General features: G+C 38.9%; 1 protein-coding gene across 2 annotated transcripts; it reads right to left on the bottom strand.

Moving 5' to 3' along the window:
• Window positions 1-1,847: 1,847 nt before the first annotated feature.
• Window positions 1,848-24,602, bottom strand: srrd (SRR1 domain containing). 2 transcript variants are annotated; one of them, XM_057832842.1, is made up of 7 exons: window positions 24,565-24,602; window positions 24,097-24,232; window positions 23,965-24,005; window positions 23,691-23,878; window positions 12,405-12,503; window positions 5,279-5,430; window positions 1,848-5,197 (listed from the first exon to the last, which is right to left on the bottom strand). In XM_057832842.1, exons 2-7 carry the CDS (start codon window positions 24,228-24,230, stop codon window positions 4,945-4,947), a joined length of 867 nt encoding a protein of 288 aa, XP_057688825.1. In that variant the 5' UTR covers window positions 24,231-24,232; window positions 24,565-24,602; the 3' UTR covers window positions 1,848-4,944. The 2 variants fall into 2 exon arrangements, with proteins under 2 accessions (XP_057688825.1, XP_057688824.1); XM_057832841.1 differs by having other exon boundaries at window positions 1,856-5,197; window positions 24,097-24,601.
• Between the last annotated feature and the right edge of the window lie 331 nt (window positions 24,603-24,933).

The following is a 24,933-nucleotide window of genomic DNA, read 5'->3' as shown; positions in this document are numbered from 1 at the left end:
ATTTTTCTTTGTTTGGATCAATTATGTATCATGTAACATATCGGGGGGAAAAGCGACAGTAACAAAAAAAAAAAAATACAATTAAGCGATCGTTATGTGGTAGATATACAGTGCCTTGCAAAAGTATTCGGCCCCCTTGAACCTTTCGCTACATTTCAGGCTTCAAACACAAAGATATAAAATTTTAATTTTTTGTCAAGAATCAACAACAAGTGGGACACAATCGTGAAGTGGAACAAAATTTATTGGATTATTTCAACTTTTTTAACAAATAAAAAACTGAAAAGTGGGGCGTGCAATATTATTCGGCCCCCTTGCGTTAATACTTTGTAGCGCCACCTTTTGCTCCAATTACAGCTGCAAGTCGCTTGGGGTATGTTTCTATCAGTTTTGCACATCGAGAGACTGACATTCTTGCCCATTCTTCCTTGCAAAACAGTTCGAGCTCAGTGAGGTTGGATGGAGAGTGTTTGTGAACAGCAGTCTTCAGCTCTTTCCACAAATTCTCGATTGGATTCAGGTCTGGACTTTGACTTGGCCATTCTAACACCTGGATACGTTTATTTTTTAACCATTCCATTGTAGATTTGGCTTTATGTTTTGGATCATTGTCCTGTTGGAAGATAAATCTCCGTCCCAGTCTCAGGTCTTGTGCAGATACCAACAGGTTTTCTTCCAGAATGTTCCTGTATTTGGCTGCATCCATCTTCCCGTCAATTTTAACCATCTTCCCTGTCCCTGCTGAAGAAAAGCAGGCCCAAACCATGATGCTGCCACCACCATGTTTGACAGTGGGGATGGTGTGTTCAGGGTGATGAGCTGTGTTGCTTTTACGCCAAACATATCGTTTTGCATTGTGGCCAAAAAGTTCAAGTTTAGTTTCATCTGACCAGAGCACCTTCTTCCACATGTTTGGTGTGTCTCCCAGGTGGCTTGTGGCAAACTTTAAACGAGACTTTTTATGGATATCTTTGAGAAATGGCTTTCTTCTTGCCACTCTTCCATAAAGGCCAGATTTGTGCAGTGTACAACTGATTGTAGTCCTATGGACAGACTCTCCCACCTCAGCTGTAGATCTCTGCAGTTCGTCCAGAGTGATCATGGGCCTCTTGGCTGCATCTCTGATCAGTTTTCTCCTTGTTTGAGAAGAAAGTTTGGAAGGATGGCCGGGTCTTGGTAGATTTGCAGTGGTCTGATGCTCCTTCCATTTCAATCTGATGGCTTGCACAGTGGTCCTTGAGATGTTTAAAGTTTGGGAAATCTTTTTGTATCCAAATCCAGCTTTAAACTTCTCCACAACAGTATCTCGGACCTGCCTGGTGTGTTCCTTGGTTTTCATAATGCTCTCTCCACTTTAAACAGAACCCTGAGACTATCACAGAGCAGGTGCATTTATACGGAGACTTGATTACACACAGGTGGATTCTATTTATCATCATCGGTCATTTAGGACAACACTGGATCATTCAGAGATCCTCACTGAACTTCTGGAGTGAGTTTGCTGCACTGAAAGTAAAGGGGCCGAATAATATTGCACGCCCCACTATTCAGTTTTTTATTTGTTAAAAAAGTTGAAATTATCCAATAAATGTTGTTCCACTTCACGATTGTGTCCCACTTGTTGTTGATTCTTGACAAAAAAATTAAATTTCATATCTTTATGTTTGAAGCCTGAAATGTGGTGAAAGGTTGCAAGATTCAAGGGGGCCGAATACTTTTGCAAGGCACTGTACGTGACTTAGAGACGCCAAATTTTACATTGTGACATGATTTAAAAGTTTAAAATATGCAAGTGCAGAATTTTTTAAAGTCGTTTTTTTTTTTTTTTTTTTTAAACTAAATATTAGACATCAATTAATGATTCTAAGCTAAAAATGACAGACATTTTAAATAATATAATTACCTCCTTTTTATGGCTAGGTTGAAACAAAAGCGGTTGCGCGACGTCTGTAAACAGGGGTTTCCAGGGTAAAACGGACAAATTAAAAATAGTTCGGAGGCTTAGTGCGCCATGAATCTGCTATGGCAGCATACAGACATATTGTTCTATCAAACAAATTATTTTGGCTTAAAATACAGCAGTTTATTTTAAAGAGAGGTGCAAAAGCAGAAACTGCTTTTTCAGTCGTCTGTGTTTTCCGCCATTTATATTATAATTTCAAGAATCTGAAAAGTTTAAGGTGAAGAAGGTCCTAAATAATTAGTTACCAAAATAGTTGCCGATGAACTTGCTAATCGATTATTAACTGTTGCGCATCTTACTCTGAATCTCCAAAAAAAGCATGAATTCAATTAACTACACCTTAGTTTTTTTATGTAGTGAGATGTGTTATCGGTGTTGGTGCTTGTTTCTCAAATGCAGGGATTGTGCAATTAACCAATCTACACAAAACTAGGTGGTATGATTAAAAGATTAGCTGCTACCGATCCCTTTCCAGTTCTTCTTTAAACAGAAGCACGAGAACCCAAATTTTGCAGCAATACTTTGTGATGAAACGTTAAATTTACTGGTGGCAAGTTACACCCTCTTTTGTTTAATTCCTGTCAAACAAATAAAACGGGTATACAGAGGGACCACACCTATTTGTACAATCCCAGAAAGAAAAATTCATGCTAAGATAGGTGTAACTAAAATATCAACTGTCAATACTTTGTCCTGCACGTTGTGGAGTATTCATGTTGCATGCAGAAGTTAAATTTTTTTCTGGGAAATTCATTATTTCAATTAGAGATGTCCCGATCCGATATTTGGATCAGATCGGACGCCGATGTGGGGAAAAAAATGCGCATCGGTATCGGATCAACACGGAAAAATTCCGATCCAAACTCCCGATCAAGTTTTTTTTTTTTTAAAGTCCGGTCTGGTTTTTCCAGCGCACCGATTTAAAAAATACATTTGTTTTTGCTTTGGTTTCCCTAAAATCCGGTCCGCATTTTACGGCATACCTTCAACACACTCCATTTACATTACCGTCTCCCAATTTACCGAGAGACTTTATCGGTAAAAATGTCAGCTGTGTGGGATCATTTCACCTTAAAGGACGACAAAGACGAAGAGGTAGAGTGCAACATATGCCACAATAAAGTCAAGCGTAGTGGTAAAGCTGTAAAAGTTTTAATACAACCAACCTAATCAAGCATTTAGCGAAATACCACCACAAACAATATGAGGAGTATGTTAAGAAAACCGAAGACAAAAAGAAAGGTCCTAAACAACTAACACTGGCAGAAACTTTTGCTAAACTGGCAATCGATAGTCCCAAAGCCCAGGGAATAACAAGAGTCATTGCCGAAGAATTCATTCTGGATGACGAGCCGTTATCTCTCGTGAGTAAAGACGCACTATCCAACACTTAGCACCACGGTACAACATGGCCAGCAGTCATTACATCCTTGAGCGATTCGGCCGTGGAAGATTCGAGAACGATTCACAAACATCCAAATTCCGATTATTAAAACATGTCAAGTTAAGCGGAACTAATACATAGCGCGGTCTTCTGGACGCAATGAGAAACGGACCGCATTGCGTCCCGAGAATAAACATCATGCTTGTCATAGACACGGGTAATGCCAATGCCCAACTCACGGCTTTAGCTCAACTCATGCCGCTGGATAAAAAACACAAGAATACCTGACTGCTGCTGACAGCCGCTACAAACTACGTCAACATCGTTTTACTGTAGATAATAGATATCAGAGGTGTGCAAAATTTCCGATTCTTAGATTATTCACGATTCGGCCGTGGAAGATTCGAGAACGATTCACAAACATCCAAATTCCGATTATTGAAATATGCCAAGTAAAGCGGAAGTACAACACACTCAGCGCGCCGCGCGGTCAATGAGGAACGGAGCAAGAGTAGCTAAACATCATGCTTCTCATTACCCGGCCCCTCGGTTAATGCCAATGCTCAACTCACGGCTCTAGCTCAACTCATGCCACGAGATAAAAAAACACAACAACACACCTGACTGCTGCCGAAAAGCTGCTACAAAGTAGCATAATGTTATGGTAGATATCATATATATAGGACTAGATGCACCATTGATTCGGTAGCGTTAGCAGCTCACCTACAAAAAGCTAGATGCGGGCGTTAGTAAACAGTCGCCATCTTAAAGCAGGCTAGTAGCCTGTTGTGAACCTTCCAAATTATATTTTTATCTAAAATACTCCTAAATCGACAAAATATTGACTTAAATCTATCTTCAAAACAGTTTTAAAACTTTCACATGTCGAAGGTAGACAAAAGGGAAATTATGGAATAGCGGGAGCCATTTTAACAACTTTCACAGTTGATACGCAAAATTAAATGAATTGAATGTAGTTTAAAGCTGCTGATACAGAATGGGGACTTGAGTATTTTACTGTTTTAAAATGTTCACTTGATACTGAAATAGTCATTTATTTAAACCTGAGAGGCTTTTTATACAATTTTTGTAACTAATGCACGAAGCATTGAGAGCATCTAATAGCTTGGGGGGGTTTGTGGGATTTTCCACTGAGGTTGTTCGTGTGTTTTGCTATTTTAAGACAGTTTACAATATTATTTGCACGTTTTACTGACTGACTATGCATTTTCTGTTTGTTATTTATAATGTTTTGTGTTTGTCACTCAATAAACAGGTCAGTTTCTTGTTACCAACCGTTGTGTGTTATTCAAACTCACCTAATTCAGCTGGCAAGTTGTTATCAAGAGTATTAAAACCTTTTTCAACATGAGTCTGACAACTAAGTAAGGAGGCTAAATAACTTTAAACTTTAGCACATGCTCAGATAGGCCGGTATCGGCCAGTATCGGTATCGGATCGGAAGTGCAAAACAATATCGGTATCGGATCGGAAGTGCAAAAACCTGGATTGGGACATCTCTAATTTCAATGATGAGTAAGGAGTTGAATTGAGGACAGTCTTTCATGAGGCGCCGATGGAATATGAATTCAAAAGCTCACGTCCTGCCTCCATTCTGAGATTGTTTTTGTATTATCTCCAAATCAGTGCAGTGCTGATATTGTGGTTCAAGTGGCGCTGTCCAGGTAGACTGGTTGAGACAGTTTAGTTTGCCAGGATTAAAGCTGATGAGCACAGTGTCGCTGAAGACGTCAGTCAAACGAGATGGGCATGTTAGATGCCTCTCCTCACACACATTCACTGCCTGACTGATGTAGCTGTAGTCTCGCTTGAATTCGCTCTCAATCATTCTGTCAGAATGAAAAAAAAAAACAAATCCAATGAATAAAACAGTACCACATTATTTCCGATCCAATATATCTTGTACAAACCTCTCCTTCATGCAGCTAAAGCTGTTTCCAATTATCACCACGTGGGGCAGACAGTTTGGACTCCAGTTCTTCCACAAGAGGTTGTTGTACAAGGCTTTCCCACAATGCATGAGGTAAAAGAGCGTAGGTTTGGTAGCCAGTCGTTTCCCCTCCTACATGTCAAAGGATCATAGTTAAAATTAGCAGTGCAACGGTTTGCGGTTCAAAGTCGAACCGTACGGATCGCCCTGCACGGTTCAATATGGACCGCGCCTTTTCGGTTTTGCAATTAATTTATTCCGAACGCTTGTGGAATGAATTGGTCGAGCTCTGTGTGCCTGTGTGTGACGTGAAGCACAGCTGTGGAGAAATTCCCGCCCCGCAAGTACCGTATTGGCCCGAATATAAGACGGTGTTTTTTGCATTAAAGTAAGAATGAAAACCTGGGGGGCGTCTTATAACTGCGGCCTAAAAAAAAAAAACAAAAAAAAAAACTGCGGCCTAGACATATACCCATTCACGACGCTGGATGGCGCCAGTCATCAATGAATCGAATGCTGAACGCGACTCCGGCGGCCAAAGCGAACCCCTGACAGTTACAGTTAGACTTCACTTTGATAATTAATGCAGTTATTGCAATTTTGTTTTATCACAATATTTTTTTCTTATTTATATTTCAAAAACCAGAAGCCATTCATTTATGAATTTGATTGCACTTTAGTTTACATATTTAAATGTTAAATGTTTAAATGTTCAGATATTAAGTTTTGAATGCGAAATTAAATGCCTTTTCTCTCAAATATATTGTTATAATCATTTGTTTCAGATGTATTGTAATTATTTTCTGTATAAAAATTAATTTGGTGTTCAAAAAGTCTTTTTTCAAACTTAAAAGAGGGGGTCGTCTTATAATCGGGGTCGTCTTATATTCGGGCCAATACGGTAAATGTCCGATCGCTGTCAAGCACCTGTGTAATAGCAGCAGAGAAATGCCCTCTCTCGCTTACGAGCGAAGTGAAAGTGAAACAAGAAAGAAAACAAAACGCTATGGCGAGCGAGGAGTGGAGAGACGAATTCTGAGGAAGCACCGGCTTCTTTCAAATCTGCGGTGTGGCAACATTTCGGTTTTCCCGTGGACTACAATGCGTTGGGAGAGAAAATATTGAAAAAAAATAAAATAAAACAATTTGCAAGCATTGCTCAGCGCTTGTTCCCTAAGCTAATGGCAACAATTATAACATGACTCGGGCACCTCAGCCGGCATTACCCGCAGATATCACTCCGTTAATTTATTTGCAACGCTTGACCCGCTTTACATTGTTCCCTCGCGGACATATTTCTCCAACAACGTAATCCCCGACATTTATGAAATGGCATGCAAAGCCATCTGTTTTCCGAAATTTCCAGGTTCGGGGTGAATCAGTAACAGGCACACTTTTGCAAAATAGACAATGTTTATTGATTACAAAATGCAGAATAAATGAGATTTATTGATTATAATCCCACAAGAGCAAGCAGCAAGTATCAAAAACAAGCAAAAACAATGGTAACGTGTTAATTATAGCTTAAAAATTAATTAATCATAATTAATCGCAATTCAAACCATCTCTAAAATATGCCATATTTTTCTGTAAATTATTGTTGGAATGGAAAAATAAGACACAAGACGGATATATACATACAACATACTGTACATAAGTGCTGTATTTGTTTATTATAACAATAAATCCACAAATGGCATTATTAACATTCTTTCTGTTTAAATGATCCACTGATAGTAAGAATTGTAGTTCATAAAAGATAAATGTTATAGTTACAAGTTATAGTAATTTTTTTAATTAAAACCCCCTTCATATTTTCGTTTTAATAAAATTTGTACAATTTTCAATCAAAAGTAAAGTAGAGTTAATATAATAATAAGAAGAATAAAAATAACAATAATAACAATTGCGTGACCAAACTCTGAGTAATGCCAGTTCACTTTGCATTGTTGTTTAGATGTGTGAGAATAGGGCCTCATTACTACAGACTGAAGTGCTTTTCTTTTTGTGAACATTATTTTTTTTTGAGAGATAGCAATATTATTTTTGTTGTGCTTTCACTAAATGATACTTCTGTTTGTTGAGAAGGAGTTGCAGAAGCTTATGCGAATAAACGGCGCAGCCCAAAGAACGCCTGTGTCCACTCGCCTTTATAACAGATATATCTCTGTGCATATCTGACCCAAAATACAACAAGAGACACATAATTGCCACTAAAAGAAAGCAAACTTACCGAAATATGTGTGGAGCACAAAGCAACAGCATAAATGTCTCACAACTACTAATTCTCCCACTATTAGAAGGAATAACATTAGTTGGGAACGGCGCTGCGCTGCCCCCAAGCGGCCGGTGGCATTCTCTTCACTCTTAATGTCCATAAACGGCGTCATTGAAATCTGTTTGAGGCAATGCGAGAGCAGCTCATTCAGTGCATGCGTTAATTGCGTCAAATATTTTAACGTGATTAATTTTAAAAATTAATTAACGCCCGTTAACACGATAATTTTGACAGCCCTAATCCATATACTTTGAATATACAGTGCCTTGCAGAAGTATTCGGCCCCTTTGAATCTTGCAACCTTTCGCCACATTTCAGGCTTCAAACATAAAGATATGAAATTTAATTTTTTTGTCAAGAATCAACAAAAAGTGGGACACAATCGTGAAGTGGAACAACATTTATTGGATAATTTAAACTTTTTTTAACAAATAAAAAACTGAAAAGTGGGGCGTGCAATATTATTCGGCCCCTTTACTTTCAGTGCAGAAAACTCACTCCAGAAGTTCAGTGAGGATCTCTGAATGATCCAATGTTGTCCTAAATGACCGATGATGATAAATAGAATCCACCGGTGTGTAATCAAGTCTCCGTATAAATGCACCTGCTCTGTGATAGTCTCAGGGTTCTGTTTAAAGTGCAGAGAGCATTATGAAAACCAAGGAACACACCAGGCAGGTCCGAGATAGTGTTGTGGAGAAGTTTAAAGCCGGATTTGGATACAAAAAGATTTCCCAAGCTTTAAACATCTCAAGGAGCATTGTGCAAGCCATCATATTGAAATGGAAGGAGCATCAGACCACTGCAAATCTACCAAGACCCGGCCATCCTTCCAAACTTTCTTCTCAAACAAGGAGAAAACTGATCAGAGATGCAGCCAAGAGGCCCATGATCACTCTGGATGAACTGCAGAGATCTACAGCTGAGGTGGGAGAGTCTGTCCATAGGACAACAATCAGTCGTACACTGCACAAATCTGGCCTTTATGGAAGAGTGGCAAGAAGACAGCCATTTCTCAAAGATATCCATAAAAAGTCTCGTTTAAAGTTTGCCACAAGCCACCTGGGAGACACACCAAACATGTGGAAGATGGTGCTCTGGTCAGATGAAACCAAAATTGGAATTTTTGGCCACAATGCAAAACGATATGTATGGCGTAAAGGCAACACAGCTCATCACCCTGAACACACCATCCCCACTGTCAAACATGGTGGTGGCAGCATCCTGGTTTGGGCCTGCTTTTCTTCAGCAGGGACAGGGAAGATGGTTAAAATTGACGGGAAGATGGATGCAGCCAAATACAGGAACATTCTGGAAGAAAACCTGTTGGTACCTGCACAAGACCTGAGACTGGGACGGAGATTTATCTTCCAACAGGACAATGATCCAAAAAATAAAGCCAAATCTACAATGGAATGGTTCAAAAATAAACGTATCCAGGTGTTAGAATGGCCAAGTCAAAGTCCAGACCTGAATCCAATCGAGAATCTGTGGAAAGAGCTGAAGACTGCTGTTCACAAACACTCTCCATCCAACCTCACTGAGCTTGAGCTGTTTTGCAAGGAAGAATGGGCAAGAATGTCAGTCTCTCGATGTGCAAAACTGATAGAAACATACCTCATGCGACTTGCAGCTGTAATTGGAGCAAAAGGTGGCGCTACAAAGTATTTACGCAAGGGGGCCGAATAATATTGCACGCCCCACTTTTCAGTTTTTTATTTGTTAAAAAAGTTTAAATTATCCAATAAATTTTGTTCCACTTCACGATTGTGTCCCACTTGTTGTTGATTCTTGACAAAAAATTTAAATTTTATATCTTTATGTTTGAAGCCTGAAATGTGGTGAAAGGTTGCAAGGTTCAAGGGGGCCGAATACTTTTGCAAGGCACTGTATAAGGCAGAGTAATATGAGTAGAGTGGATTTTGGCAGCCTTTAGAGTCTTTTGTTAATTGGCTAAAGCCTTACAATCCCTTTCTCAACAATTAGAAATATCATGGGAAGCAATGTGGGGAAGCAAGGTAGTAGCTGATCTTTTTCTTAACTCCCTATGTTATTTCCCAACGCAGAGAAGATATATCAATTGGTGCCACTACGCACAGTCATGGTTGCACTTCCCATCATGCATTTGGGCAGAACAGTTAACTGGCTACAGTATCATTTACTGAAAGCTCAACAAATACACTAGATGGCAATATTTAGTCACAATATACAAAGTCACATTTATCATTTAAGAATTATAAGTCTTTCTATCCGTGGATCCCTCTCACAGAAAGAATGTTAATAATATAAATGCCATCTTGAGGATTTATTGTCATAATAAACAAATACAGTACTTATGTACTGTATGTTGAATGTATATATTCATCCGAGTTTTATTAATTTTTTTCTAAATGCATTGCCAAAATGTACATGATCGGGAAAAATTTTCGGGAATGATTGGAATTGAATCGGGAGGGAAAAAAAGCAATCGGATCGAAAATATCGGGGTCGGCAGATACTCAAACTAAAACGATCGGATCGGGAGCAAAAAACCATGATCGGAACAACCCTACTTACTATGTTTTTGTTTTTTTAGGGGGGGAATGAAAAAAAAACATCAAAGGTAACACCAGTTACTTTGCCAAGTAACTTTTTTACTACTGTGTGTGTATTTCAGTAGTTGGTCACTACACTAGCCAAAGAGCTAAGAGGCATTTTAACAGTCAAAAATGTTTACATTTTAAGTGTTTATTTCATTTTCTTAAAAGCAAAATAAAGGCAGTTTAAAAATAAATAAATAAATAAATTAAAATAAAATAAAATAAAGCAAAACGCAAACCAAAACCGTGATCTAGTGATGCACGATAATGCATTTTTCAGCCGATACCGATAACCGATAATTTCCTCCTCATTCCAACCGATAACCGATAATGTCAAGCCGATAATTTTATTAAAGATTTATGTAAAATTTTAAAGTATACACAAGAGAAAATATTGCTGTGCAAAAATGATATTGCTCTTTTTTTTTTCCAACATCAAATGTGAAGTAGTAGTAGTAGTAGTAGTAGTAAATTCCAACATCTAAATAAAGACAGATTGTCTGACATTGTGTAATGGTAAACTTTTGGCAACAATTACTTACAGAGTAAATACATAAGTTGCACAAAAATGGCTTTAAAAGTATGCCATTCCTAAAGTATAACATTACTACACAGCAAAAACATAGCTCCTTAAGACTAGTCAAAGTCCCTTGTTTTCAGTGTAAATCTATTGGAAATAAGTTAAATTAACTGCCAGCACTTCAAGTATTTTTCACTCAGATTACTTGAAGAAAAATGGCCAGCTGAAAATAAGTTTAACAGCCTTATTTTAAGCAATAAATTATACATAATCCTAAAAAAAAAAAAAAAAAAAAAACTTGTCAGAAATGTTCTTTATTCAAGAATATGTATGGTTCAAAACATTATTTGAAAGCAATTTTTTCTTGATTTAGGTGAAAAATGACCTAATTTTTTTTAGATGTTTGGGCTTAATAAGAACAAATTGCAATATTTAGTTAAGTAAGTCGAATAATCTGGCGCATTCAACTAGTCTTCAACACTCAAACAAGATGGGGAAAATTATTTGACTAGATTTAAGAATGATCTGATTAAGACGTCATAAATTTAAAGCGTACTGAATGCATTACTGACTGGATGACTTCTTTGTGTCGTTTGGTGCATGTTACAATTATCAACTAACCACTGTGCCGTCATGATAAACATGGTTTGTTGACATCACCTGTGTAAATGTCCGTGGTCCGCGGTAACTGATGTGATCGGCATGTCTTTCACGAAGAATCGTGGTCGTATAAACTGCATTATTTTTTCATCCAGGGGTTTGGCTATCGGGTCATTTCGGGAATTTCCTCCCGCCTGTGCCCTTCGGTCCGCCCGGCAGCCAAATTAGCACCCGCGCCAGGCCTCTGTCTTGAACCGGAGTGGCGGCGGCAGCTAAGTTCGTACCGGATATCCGCCCGCCCCAGGCGGCTCGCTGCGGCGCATGGCTCTGCTCTCATGGTCTACCCGCCTAGGGCGAGGCGGCGGCCTGCCGGACCGGCGGGCTCCGTCGGAAGACAGCTACTTGTCAACTATCGATCTCGTGAGGTGTTTAGCCACAGATGGGAGTTTACCACTCGCTTTGGGCTGCATTCCCAAACACCCCGACTCCGGGAGGACCGCGTCTCTGTATCGTCACAACCCCCGTAGCTTCCTTTATAGTTTATTTGTTAACAATAGCTTTAGCATTCGTGCTAGCAGCAGCATATTCGTTCCAAAAATCATTGTGATGCAGTTTTAAATGGCTGCTGGGTTAGTGCTAGTGGTGTTCAATGAGGACGCTTTCTTTAGGCCTTGAGGAACTGTTTTGTAGATGGCGAGAGCGTCGTTTATTTCATTTCACACACGGGAAAAGCAACACACGCTAGTGAGAGCGCCTCAACACTGATGTGTAACACCGCCTCCTCTATGACGCCGTACTCCTAAACCCCTCCTCCTACAGGGGCTTCAGAGAGGGGAGGGGTTGAGCAGGCGGCAGTGAAGAAGTGGAGAAAACTGCTTGGTTGCGCACATTTGGAGGCTAAATCAAGTATATAATTATCGGATTGCATTATCGGTTGATTTTTTTATTATCTGTATTATCTGTGTGACGTCATAATTGCCATTATCAGCCGATAATTATCGGTAGCCGATATTATCGTGTATCTTTACCGTGATCCCAAAACCGAGGTTCAAACCGAACAGTCGGCTAATTGAACCGTTGCACCCCTTGTTAAAATTAAAATAAATTGTGTGTTTCAAAGCATACCCACCTCATTGTCTGTGAGTACAGTTAGACCCAACTGTCGGAGTACATCTTTTTCTCCAGTGGAAAAAGCAGGGTCATAAACAAGACAGTCTTTTAATGGAATCTGGAAGACGTACAGAGAGATTAGCATTTTGGAATGTGACATTGTATCATCACACAGCTGAAAAGATCAATACAGTAGAGGAGACTGGGGCAATGTGAGACATTTTTTACATCTGCTCTCCTCCAAGCAAGCTAAAATACCAAACAGGTAAAGTTGACATATTTTCCATTAATTTTGGATGTTTCCTAGCAACGGAAATGATCAGAGTGTACTCAGAATGAATAGTAGAGCTGGGAATCTTTGGGCACCTAACGATTCGATTACGATTACGATTCAGAGGCTCCGATTCGATTATAAAACGATTATTGATGCACTCCCCCCTCCTCCTTTTTTTTTTTTTTTTAAATGTTTTGTACATTAGTTCCAAAATTGTTCAAAAATCCTCTCAGACTAAACCAAACTATTTTAGTGTCAATCATATAACAGTAAACAAATATACAAATTTAACAGTAAATAAAATACTGTAGTCCCCATTCTGTATTAGCAGCTTTAAACTACGTTCAATTAATTTAATGTTCGAATCAACCGTTAGAGTTATTAAAATTGCTCCTGTTATTCCACAATTTCCCTTCTGTCTACTTTTGTCAAAGTTTGAAAACTATTTCTGTTTACTAACGCCGCCAAGTCTGTCATTTTGCATCTCTGTTCAATAATACATGTTCTAACACCGCTGTCGTCTGTCCCTCTGCATCTAGTTGTACATATATATGATATCTAATGTAGCCGTATGTTTGAAGCAACTAGCAGCTGGCCGTTGTTTGTAGCCGCTGTCGGCCCGAGTCAGGTATGATTGTTTGTTTTTTTATCTAGCGGCATGAGTTGAACATGATATTTAGTCTCGGTCCGTTCCTCATTGCGTCCCAAAGACAGCGCTGACTTTGTTTTACTTCTGCTTTACCTGGTATAATTCAATAATGGGAATTTGGATGTTTATGAATTGTTCTCGAATCTTCCACGGCCGAATCGCGAATAATCTAAGAATCGGAAATTTCGCACGCCTCCAATGAATGGTATTGAAAATATAACTAGATATCGACCGATATGAGTTTTTCAGGACTGATACCAATTATTAGTAGTAAGAGATAACCGATTTTAGGAGCTGATATTCCATTGCAGTAACAGTGTAAAAAATGGCATTAAAAAAATTTTGAACAATGCAACCACTGAACTTCTTTGAAATGCCTAAAGCCGGGGTCCTCAATTAGCGGACGACGGTCCACAACAAGACCACGGCACATCTCTGCAGACTCAGAGCAAGTGGCACTTTTCAAAAAAAATAAAAAATAAAAAATAACACTACTAGCTAAAAGCTACTATTCTATCGCTGAATACTGTTCCATTTTTAGTCAAATATCTTCCATGTTCCCACTTCTGTTGTCATCCCTATGACAACGATGCGCTGATTGGCTGAGAGAGCGTGCTTGGATGCGCTAATTGGCTGAGAGAGCCTGCATGCTACCAGCTAGCATGAACAGACCGCAGCAGTGTGAAACACGAGTCGCACCCGGCACTTTGCAATCCCAGTAGAAGACCGAATCTTACAAAATGGTATGCTCAAAGTTGAACAAGAGAAGAAAAGTGGACAACGAAAATCGCCGTTTCATAGAGGAATGGACTGACAAATATGCGTCCATTTTACCAACTGCAAGTACCAAACCTATGTGCTTAATATGCTTCAAGACAGTTGCTCTGATAAAAAGTGAAAATATGAAATGCAATTATGTTAAAAAGCATAGCTCTTTTGAAGATAAGTTTCCTCCTAAATCAGAATTGAGAAGGCAGGAAATTAACAAGTTGAAGCAGTCATATCAAGAGTCAAGCGAGGTTATTGTTAAATCTATGACACAACAACAAATTGCAACGGAGTGCTAACTCAGAGTGTCGTGGGTGTTGGCCAAACATAAGAAGCCGTTCTCTGATGGAGAAATAATAACAGAGTGTATGACTAAAGTAGTGCTGCAACGATTAATCGATTAACTCAAGTATTCGATAAGAAAAAAAAATTTGAATTAAATTTTGTTGCTTTGAATATTCATTTAATTAAAGTGGCATTGTAATGGATTATTTGAAAGTGTTTGCATATCGTTTTATTGATTAGGGTGAATACACTGCCCTCTGGTCTGCCTCATTTCACATGGCTGAATCCAACTGCTCCCTGTTAAGACCAATGTAAGCCAAGTTTTTGTTTGAGCTAATGTTTTTAATGCATTCGTATTTTAGTTTATAGGTATATTTAGCCATTTTTTGTGGGAATATGTGTCTGAACCATTTGTTAAGAGCATTTAAAAAAAAAAAGTTAACATTTTATATAGGGCTGTCAAAATTATCGCGTTAACGGGCGTTAATTAATTTTCTTAATTAATTACGTTAAAATATTTGACGCAATCAACGCATGCAATGAATTACCTTCTGGCATATTGCCTCAAACATTACAATGAGGCCGTTTATGGACATTAAGAGTGAAGAGAATGCCACCGGCTACTTGGGGGCAGCACCGTTCCATACTCATGTTATGTCTTCTAAACGTGGGTGAATTAGTAGTTGTGAGATGTTTATGCTGTATTCACAACGCAATGCAAATTGCCATTTGTGCTCCACACATATTTCGGTAAGTTTTCTTTCTTTTAGTGGCAATTATGTGTCTCTTGTTTTATTTTGGGTAAGATATGTACAGTGGGGAGAACAAGTATTGATACACTGCCAACCCATTGGCAGTGTATCAAATACTTGTTCTCCCCACTGTATATGTTATACAGTAAAGGCGAGTGGACACAGGCGTTCTTTGGACCGCACCGTTTATTGGCAAAAGCTTCGGAAACTCCTTCAGAACAAACATAAGTATCGTTTAGTGAAAGCACAACAAAAATAATATTCCTATCTCTCAAAAAAAAATAATGTTCACAAAAAGAAAAACACTTCAGTCTATAGTAATGAGGTCCTATTCTGACACACAGTTAAACAACACTGCAAAATGAACTGGCATTCCATATAAAAATAGCTATGCAAAATACACGTAAAACTTTTCGCTCTATTTTTATTATTTTTATTCTTATTATTATATTAACTCTACTTTTGATTGAAAATTTTACAAATTTTATTGAAACGATAACATGAAGAGAGGTTTTAATATAAAATTACTATAACTTGTAACTATAACATTTATCGTTTAAGAACTACAAGTCTTTCTATCCGTGGATCACTTTAAAAGAAAGAATGTTAATAATGCCATTTCTGGATTTATTGTTACAATAAACAAATACAGTACTGATGTACAGTATGTTGTATGTATATATCCGTCGTGTGTCTTATCTTTCCATTCCAACAATAATTTACATAAAAATATGGCATATTTTAGAGATGGTTTGAATTGTGATTAATTGCGATTAATTATGATTAATTAATTTTTAAGCTGTAATTAACTCGATTAAAAATTTTAATCGTTTGACAGCCCTAATTTTATAGCATTTAAGCTAGCGGACTTTTGCTATGTAAGTTAGCCAATTGATGTTGTGTTGTACATAGATCCTCATTTATTTATGTTTTTAGACCGTTTGAGGCTCAGCTCAGGTATTTCAATTTTTCATGTTCCTTATCCGATTACTCGATTATTCGAACTAGTATATCCAGTGTTTCCCACAAATGAACGAGACTGTGGCGGCCCGCCACAGTCTCGTTTGCCCCCCGCCGAATAAAAAAAAGAATAATCAGATGCGTCAGTCAGCCGATTACACAGCTGTAGCCCACTCCACTCTACTACCCGCGAGAGCGCGCGCGGGTAGTAGAGTAGCATTTTAGAGTAGTATTTTATTTATTTATTTATTTAGGAGACGCAAGGGGAACGAGTAGGAAGAATGGGAGAACGAGCGAGATAGCGAGAGATAGCGGTCGCATGTCTTAGCAGCACGCTGTTATTTTGTTATTGTTTTTCTGTATTATTGTTACCACAATCAAGTGGGCAAGCAAATACAGACTTCTCTCCTTCTTCCCCATATCCGGGGCATTACAATAGTTTGGATCGGACTTTTCGGCGAAAGCGAGCGGTGGACGGCCGTCTTGGACGTAAAGCAAACTTTGATTGAACTTGCGCGGAGAGGCGGGGCCCAAAATAAAGCCTTGCTCTATTTTCAGAGCGTTGGTCACAGTAAAATATTTATTAGTTCAAGCAGAGTAAAATGATACATATTCACGGTACAAGAACGTCGTTTCCGTGTCCATCGATTGGTAAGAAAAGGCTGTTTGTACGAGTGACGTGTGGGCGCTCCCGTCAGGGGGTACATTTCGCGTGGAGTGGCTATTTTTCGGCACAACACCGGCGTGCCAACTTTAGACAATTACGGCTGACGAAACTTTGATAAATGCGCCCCCCCCCAATTTCGCGAGCTCTGGGACACTCGAAAAACGACTCTCATACCTCTCCTTGCTAAGTTAATGGTACCTCGATGTGCGCTTGTGTGGAAATTTAGTTCACGAACAACGGGGAAAAAACTATTCACCTTCTCACCGAATCAAGTAAAACTCTTTACACGGCTAGTGGAATTCCTCCAGTCCTGTAAATGGGTCAGTTGACAGAAGGACTGTAATTGTTGTGGTAATGTAGTACTTACGAGGGTCAAATAAAAAGGAAAAAGGAGGACTACGACGGCGGTCTGAAACCCGCGGCTCTCGGGCCGCATGCGGCTCTTTAGCGCTGCCTTTTTTTTTTTTTTTTTTAAATGGAAAAAGATGGGGGAGGGAAATATATTTTTTGTTTTAATAGGATTTCTAGGAGGACAAACATGACACAAACATTCTTTCAATTCATTAATATTGTAATGAAGTTAAACTTGTGGTGGCATCGTACAACAGAGTAGTCACGTGGTGCGCTATAGGATCCACTGCAGGGAAAATAAACATTTAATCATGAAGGCTAATTATGTATTTCTAGCCAACTTAGTCATTTTTATAGTAGGCTAATATAGCTAGTATTGATAATTATAAGGCTTGTACAAGGCTTTGAATTTTTTGCTGCTCCAGACATACTGTATCAGTTTTTTTTTTTTTTTTTTTGGGGGGGGGGGGGGGGGTCAAATATGGCTCTTTCAACAGTTTGGGTTGCCAACCCTGAGTCAGTACGAGATGTAAGTCGTACTATTGCTACGAGAAAAAAAGTCGCATTATTACATAGGGTAACGTAGCTGTAATCAGCTACGCATTTTACATACATGTACGGTAGCTGAGAGCTATAACATTAGCCTAGCTAATGAAATATTTTAAATATATGTTCTTCTTGGGGGGAAAAAATAATGAAGAAAAAAAAAAATTCGCCGTGGCACGACATGGTGAGGCTGTCCGACTCCGATGCAGCCCACCACCACAGTTTCAAAAAATCCTATGGGAAACACTGGTCAGAGACCCTCCCACCACAGTCTCTTAAAATCCTGTGGGAAACACTGATATCGATTAATTGACTACCAAAATAATCGATAGCTGCAGCCCTAGACTAAAGTGATGGCTGCAATGTTCGAAGGAAAAGAAAAGGAGGAAATGATACCATAAAGCAAACAAATCTCTCTCCGATTTATCAACCACAAGACGCACTGAAATACTGGCTGATGATGTGAGGAAACAGCTTTGTGACGGCCAAATGCCATTTCTCTCATTGAGCAGTGTTTTACAGTAGGGCTGCAGCTATCGATTATTTTAGTAGTCGATTAATCGATGAACTATTTAGTTCGAATAATCGAGTAATCGGATAAGGAACAGTGTTTCCCACTAATGGACGAGACTGTGGCGGCCCGCCACAGTCTCGTTTGGGCCCGCCACAGTCTCGTTTGCGCCCCCCCCCCCCCCCCCCGAAAAAAAAAAAAAGATACTAATCAGATGCGTCAGTCAGCCGATTACACAGCTGTAGCCCACTCCACTCTACTACCCGCGCGAGCGAGAGCAGCATTTTAGAGCAGTATTTTATTTATTTATTTATTTATTTAAGAGACGCAAGGGGAACGAGTAGGAAGAATGGGAGAACGAGCGAGATAGCGAGAGATAGCGGTCGCATGTCGTAGCAGCCCGCTGTTATTTTGTTATTGTTTCTCTTTATTATTGTTACCACAATCGAGTGGTTAAGCAAATACAGACTTCTCTCCTTCTTCCCCATATCCGGGGCATTACAATAGTTTCGATCGGACTTTTCGGCGAAAGTGAGCGGTGGACGGAAAGAAAACTTTGATTGAACTTGCGCGGAGAGGCGGGGCCCAAAATAAAGCCTTGCTCTATTTTCAGAGCGTTGGTCACAGTAAAGTATTTATTAGTTCAAGCAGAGTAAAATGATACATATTCACGGTGCAAGAACGTCGTTTCCGTGTCCATCGATTGGTAAGAAAAGGCTGTTTGTACGAGTGACGTGTGGGCGCTCCCGTCGGGGGGACATTTCGCGTGGAGTGGCTATTTTTCGGCACAACACCGACGCGCCAACTTCAGACAATTATGGCTGACGAAAGTTGGATAAATGCGCCCCCCCCCCCACACACACAATTTCGCGAGCTCTGGGACACTCGAAAAATGACTCTCTTACCTCTCCTTGCTAAGTTAATGGTACCTCGATGTGCGTTTGTGTGGAAATTTAGTTAACGAACAACGTGGAAAAAACTATTCACCTTCTCACCGAATCAAGAAAAACTCTTTACACGGCCATTAGAATTCCCCCTGTCCTGTAAATGGGTCAGTTGACAGAAGGACTGTTATTGTTGTGGTAATGTAGTACTTATGAGGGTCAAATAAAAAGAAAAAAGGAGGGCTACGACGGCGGTCTGAAACCCGCGGCTCTTGGGCCGCATGCGGCTCTTTAGTGCTGCTTCGGAGCTTTTTTTTTTTTTTTTTTTTTTAAATGGAAAAAGATGGGGGAGGGAAATATATTTTTTGTTTTAATAGGATTCCTAGGAGGACAAACATGATACAAACATTCTTTCAATTCATTAATATTGTAATGAAGTTAAACTTGTGGTGTCATCGTACAACAGAGTAGTCACATGGTGCGCTATAGGATCCACTGCAGGGAAAATAAACATTTAATCATGAAGGCTAATTATGTATTTCTAGCCAACTTAGTCATTTTTATAGTAGGCTAATATTGCTAGTATTGATAATTATAAGGCTTGTACAAGGCTTTTAATTTTTTGCTGCTCCAGACATACTGTATCAGTTTTTCTTAGTTTTTTTTTTGGGGGGGGGGGGGGGGGGGGGGGTCAAATATGGCTCTTTTCAACAGTTTGCCAACCCTGAGTCACTACGAGATGTAAGTCGTACTATTGCTACGAGAAAAAAAGTCGCATTATTACATAGGGTAACGTAGCTGTACTCAGCAACGCATTTTACATACATGTACCGTAGCTGAGAGCTATAACATTAGCCTAGCTAATGAAATATTTCAAATATATCGTTGTTATGGTTCTTCTTGGGGGGAAAAAATAATGAAAAAAAAAAAAAAAATCGCCGTGGCATGACATGGTGTGGCTGTCCGACTCCGATGCAGCCCACCACCACAGTTTCAAAAAATCCTATGGTCAGAGACCCTCCCACCACAGTCTCCTAAAATCCTGTGGGAAACACTGAGGAACATAAAAATTAAAATACCTCAGCTGAGCCTCAAATGGTATTAAAAAAAAAAAAAAAATCATAAAATGAGGATCTATGTTCCATAAAAGAGTCGGCTAACTTACATAGCAAGTCTGCTAGCTTAAATGCTATAAAATGCTAACTTTTTTTTTTTTACAATGTTCTTAACAAGTGGTTCAGACACATATTCCCACCAAAAATGGCTAAATATACCTATAAACTAAATTACGAATGCATTAAAAAAACATTAGCTCAAACGAAAACTTAGCTTATGTTGGTCTTAACAGGGGGCAGATGGATTCAACCATGTGAAATGAGGTAGACTAGAGGGCCGTGTATCCACCCACATCAATAAAACTAAATGCAAACACTTTCAAAACAAACCATTACAACACCACTTTAATTAACCGAATACTCGAAGCAGCAAAATTTAATTCGAATATTTTTTTCTCATCGAATACTCGAGTTAATCGATTAATCGTTGCAGCACTATTTTACAGTTAAAGTTACTGTCAATAATTATGTTTGCACCTTTATGACATGTTCTGTACATGTGAACATGTAGTGTACTATTTGTAGAGGTGTGCAAAATTTCCGATTCTTAGATTATTCGCGATTCGGCCGTGGAAGATTCGAGAACGATTCACAAGCATCCAAATTCCGATTATTGAAATATGCCAAGTAAAGCGGAAGTACAACACACTCAGCGCGCCGCGTGGTCTTCGGGGCGCAACGAGGAAGAACGCAGCGAGAGTAGCTAAACATCATTCTTCTCATTACCCGGCCCCTCGGGTAATGCCAATGCTCAACTCACGGCTCTTGCTCAACTCATCCCACGAGATAAAAAAACACAACAACATACGTGACTGCAGCCGAAAAGCTGCTACAAAATAGGTCATCCACATCATGTAATGGTAGATATCATTTATATAGGACTAGATGCAACATTGATCCGGTAGCGTGAGCACTGAGCAGCACATCTACAAAAAGCTAGATGTTAACGGCCGCCATCTTAAAGCAGTACACTTCCCTGCAAGGCTGTTGTAGCGAACCTTCCAAGAAAACCTAATTAACTTTTTATCTAAAATACTCCTAAATCGGTAAAATATTTACTTGAATCTATCTTTCAAATAGTTTTTAAACTTTCACATGTCGAAAGTAGACAAAAGGGAAATTATGGAATAACGGGAGCAATTTTAACAACTTTAACAGTTGATTCACAACATTAAATTAATTGAATGTAGTTTAAAGCTGCTGTTACAGAATGGGGACTGGAGTTTTTTATTTACTGTTATTTTTGTATATTTGTTTACTGCTATATTTTAACTTGATACTGAAATAGTAGTTTGGTTTAGCCTGAGAGGATTTTTGAACAATTTTGGAACTAATGTACAAAAAATTTAATTTAAAAAAAAATGTAAAAAAGGAGGAGGGGGGAGTGCATCAATAATTGTTTTATAATCGAATCGGAGCCTCTGAATCGTAATCGTAATTGAATCGTTAGGTGCCCAAAGATTCCCAGCTCTAACTATTTGCACGTTTTCTTTTTCGTCCAACAGTGTTTTAGTTACAAAATGTACTGTCAATAGTTATTGTTTGCTCCTTTATGACAGATCTTGTCAATTATTTAGTGTACATGTGTAAACATTGTACCTGCATGTTTTTTTTTTCTATTTTTTCTATTTTTATTTTAAGTCAAGAAAATATTTTTAATGTATTTTTATTTAATCAGAATGTGCATTGTATTTTTGTTTGGTCAAAAGAAAACCACCTTTACCACCTTCGACCTGCCTTGCACTTGACTGACAGTAATAAATGGACCCATGCTTGTATGAAAAAAAAATAATTGTGGAACCTTCAACATTTGTTTTTGAGTACCCCTAGCCTAAAGCATGCTTATTGAATCACAAAAATAAAAATAATAGCGCCAGAAGTGAATTGGTAGGGGCTTGAAAACATTATGGTTGATCACAAATGTGCTCTCAAGATAAAGGGGGTGTCTTACATTAATTACCCTATGTATCTAAGCCTGTCGCAATATGCAATAATTCCATTTATCGCGCGATATATAAAAATGAAGGCGGTAACTTTTCCGCTGCGATTTATCGCCTCGCGTGCACGCGTGTGTGCGCGTGCGGCAGACGTGCTGTTAAAAGTTCGTTACCAACTGCGCAAAATGCATCTTCGTTCCAGGTCTGCCAAAAACTAGCGCCGGAGCCAATTGTTCCCACTATATCCTATTGTTCAACGTATACCGGCCGCGTCAGTGCTCCGGAGTGACTGTGGACCATCTATGGCGCGCCGGTGTTGTTGACGTGTGGGCGCTCCCGTCAGGAGTGACATTTCACGCGGGGCGGCTATTTTTCGGCACAACGCTGGATATCTACAATTAAGTCCGCCAAAACATTGTTACCGACTTGGCTGCTACGAATAACCTCACTTTGACAACGAACAGCTAAATGAAATTACCGGTAAGAGCGCTGTGCTTCAAACTCGTCCTGTATATGAAAGCCCTCATATGCTGGTGTTGTGTAGTAATGAGCAGACGTGACTTCAGCGGCGCTTGCTATCTTTTTTAATGCGCGGTTGCGCGCACACACTAGATATCATGAAATGGCAAACTAGATGTGCTACTTACCATGTCATTGGCTACGTGAGCACAGAGTGATTATGGGACATGTAGTCTATATACTACGTCGATGAATTCTAAACTGTCATTTGTCACATGAGGTTAAGAAGGCCAAATCAATCCATACCAGTGACTATAGATAATGTTGCAAATATTGTTAATTCAGTACGTGACACAAATGGATTTGGACCATAAATAGGATGTCTTGCTCATGTAGTAAACCTAGCTACTAAGAGAGCTGTAGCAATCAACGGTGTGCCCTGCCTCACTTTACAAACAGTAAAGATTGTTCTCAGCACTTTTATACAATTTTTTTTCATATCAGTAAGAAGTAAGCACATAAATATTATGCACTAAAATGCATGTTTATATGATGGCAATTTAATTTTTGCTCGTTAGCAAAAAAAGACAAAAAAACAAAAAATACAATTGTTATATTATTTTTTTTACAGAGCATTAAATGTATTGAATCGGATCGAAAATCGTGTCCCTCGTATCAAAATTCGTACCGAACCATGACCTAACTGTATCATTACATCCCTATGGAACACCATTGCATAAGCTATGACGGGAAAAGTTTTCATTTTTATAAATGCTGAAGTTGTTAAGTGCAATTTTTTGTATTTTTTTTTTTTAAACACATTTTATTTATTCTGTGTTTCTGTGCGGTATCAATATTGTTGTTTTTTACTTAAGAGGTATGGTCTATTGTTTTTAGTTGTGATTTCTTAAAAAGTATATTTGAATTTAAGAGTAAATATCGCTTTTAAATGGGTGTACTTCATCTATTAATATATACTGTATTCGCACTGTGTTATTGTAAATTGGTTTAAAAAATTGGGGGGGGGGGGCGCAATAATATCGCATATCGCAATAATTTATGAGAATAATTATCGCACACTAAAATTTGTTATCGCGACAGGCCTATATGTATCACAATTCCCCAGTCACCCCTATATAATTTTTACCTTTGCTGCATCCAGGAGCAGGAGCAGTATGGCGAGCTGGTACCGAGCAGATACAGATGTAGAAAAGTTGCCCAAGCCATAACACACACACTCGAGTGGATCAATTTTGGCATCCAAACTCTCTTGCAGCTTGCCTGAGTTGACCTCTGTCTCTTTTAGATTTAATGATGCAGCCGACAGCATTTGTTCTGGAGACAATAATAATCACTTGCTTATTGCTTTCTGTTCTAACAAATACTCAGAAATAACTGGTACTTTAATCCAAGGGACCCACCTTTCCATTCTTTCCAAAAGCATTCACATCTCATTTCAGCCCTGCAAAGAATGACGAAAAGTTAGCGCAGGAGAGCAAAATCACTTCGATAAAAGTTCTTCTGTTCAGTTTTATTGAATGTGACTATCTTACACAACTTCGTTGATTCTTTTAACAGTTTTTCCAACATCCAGCGGCTCATTGCTGTGCGCTTCAGAAATCTTTGATGTCTTCAAACTTCTGGATGCAGCTTTCCTTCGACGTTGTACCTGCCACTCACCACACATGTCTGACATTTTCAATAATTTATTCGGGATATGAAGAGGCGGCGTGAAGTGGCTTTATGTTTATTAAACATTTGCCGTTAGTAAATGTGGTGTTTTTAGAATCACGCACACGGAGATGGAGGCCCATTTCAATGGTTTTATTAGGGAATCAACTCAACACAGGTCTATCACGACTCCATAACTAGCTGACACTATTTCCGCACTTCTCGCGCGCAAGTCTCACGAGACTTGTAAACTAGAACACTACAGTAAGTAAGTGGACATTAAGCGCCACTAGAAAGAACAGGATTTTTTCTTTAAAATGATATTATTAATTGCTACAAATAGCGTCCACCTTTAGTTTCTTCGAATGTGCTGTCGCAGCAACCTGATGTGAGTAGCGCATGCGTAGTACATGCACAAGCTAACCGTACATTCGTTGATTTACGACCATTTTACGACAGTTTGGGGATGTGACGTATTTCGGGTTTTTTTAAAACAATGTTTATTTGTACTCTATAATACTACTGGTACTAACTAACATTAATGGCTGTATTTTGAGTTATTTTGCGTAAACAATACACTTACGCTGCTATATAAGCTGTACACTGAATACTTTTGCACTTGTGTAAGAGTCATATCTTCAGTGTGGTCCCATAAAAAATATAATTAAATATCTACGGAAACGTAAGGGGTGGACTCAATTGTTTATAATATTAAAAAA

The sequence above is a fragment of the Corythoichthys intestinalis genome, chromosome 3 (genome assembly GCF_030265065.1).
Source record: "Corythoichthys intestinalis isolate RoL2023-P3 chromosome 3, ASM3026506v1, whole genome shotgun sequence".
Lineage (NCBI taxonomy): Eukaryota > Metazoa > Chordata > Actinopteri > Syngnathiformes > Syngnathidae > Corythoichthys > Corythoichthys intestinalis.
The sequence above is the reverse complement of the archived record's forward strand: the minus strand, read 5'-3'. Positions and strand labels throughout refer to the sequence as shown.

What these genes read in the sequence shown, in the direction of transcription:
- srrd (XM_057832841.1), bottom strand. Translation starts at nt 24,239, where the DNA reads ATGTCAGACATGTGTGGTGAGTGGCAGGTACAACGTCGAAGGAAAGCT. An exon ending in AAAAGAATCAACGAAGTTGT is followed by an intron (nt 24,006 to 24,096) that starts GTAAGATAGTCA and finishes CATTCTTTGCAG; the next exon opens with GGCTGAAATGAGATGTGAAT. An exon ending in CTGTACTCACAGACAATGAG is followed by an intron (nt 5,431 to 12,404) that starts GTGGGTATGCTT and finishes TTTGACATGTAG; the next exon opens with GAGGGGAAACGACTGGCTAC.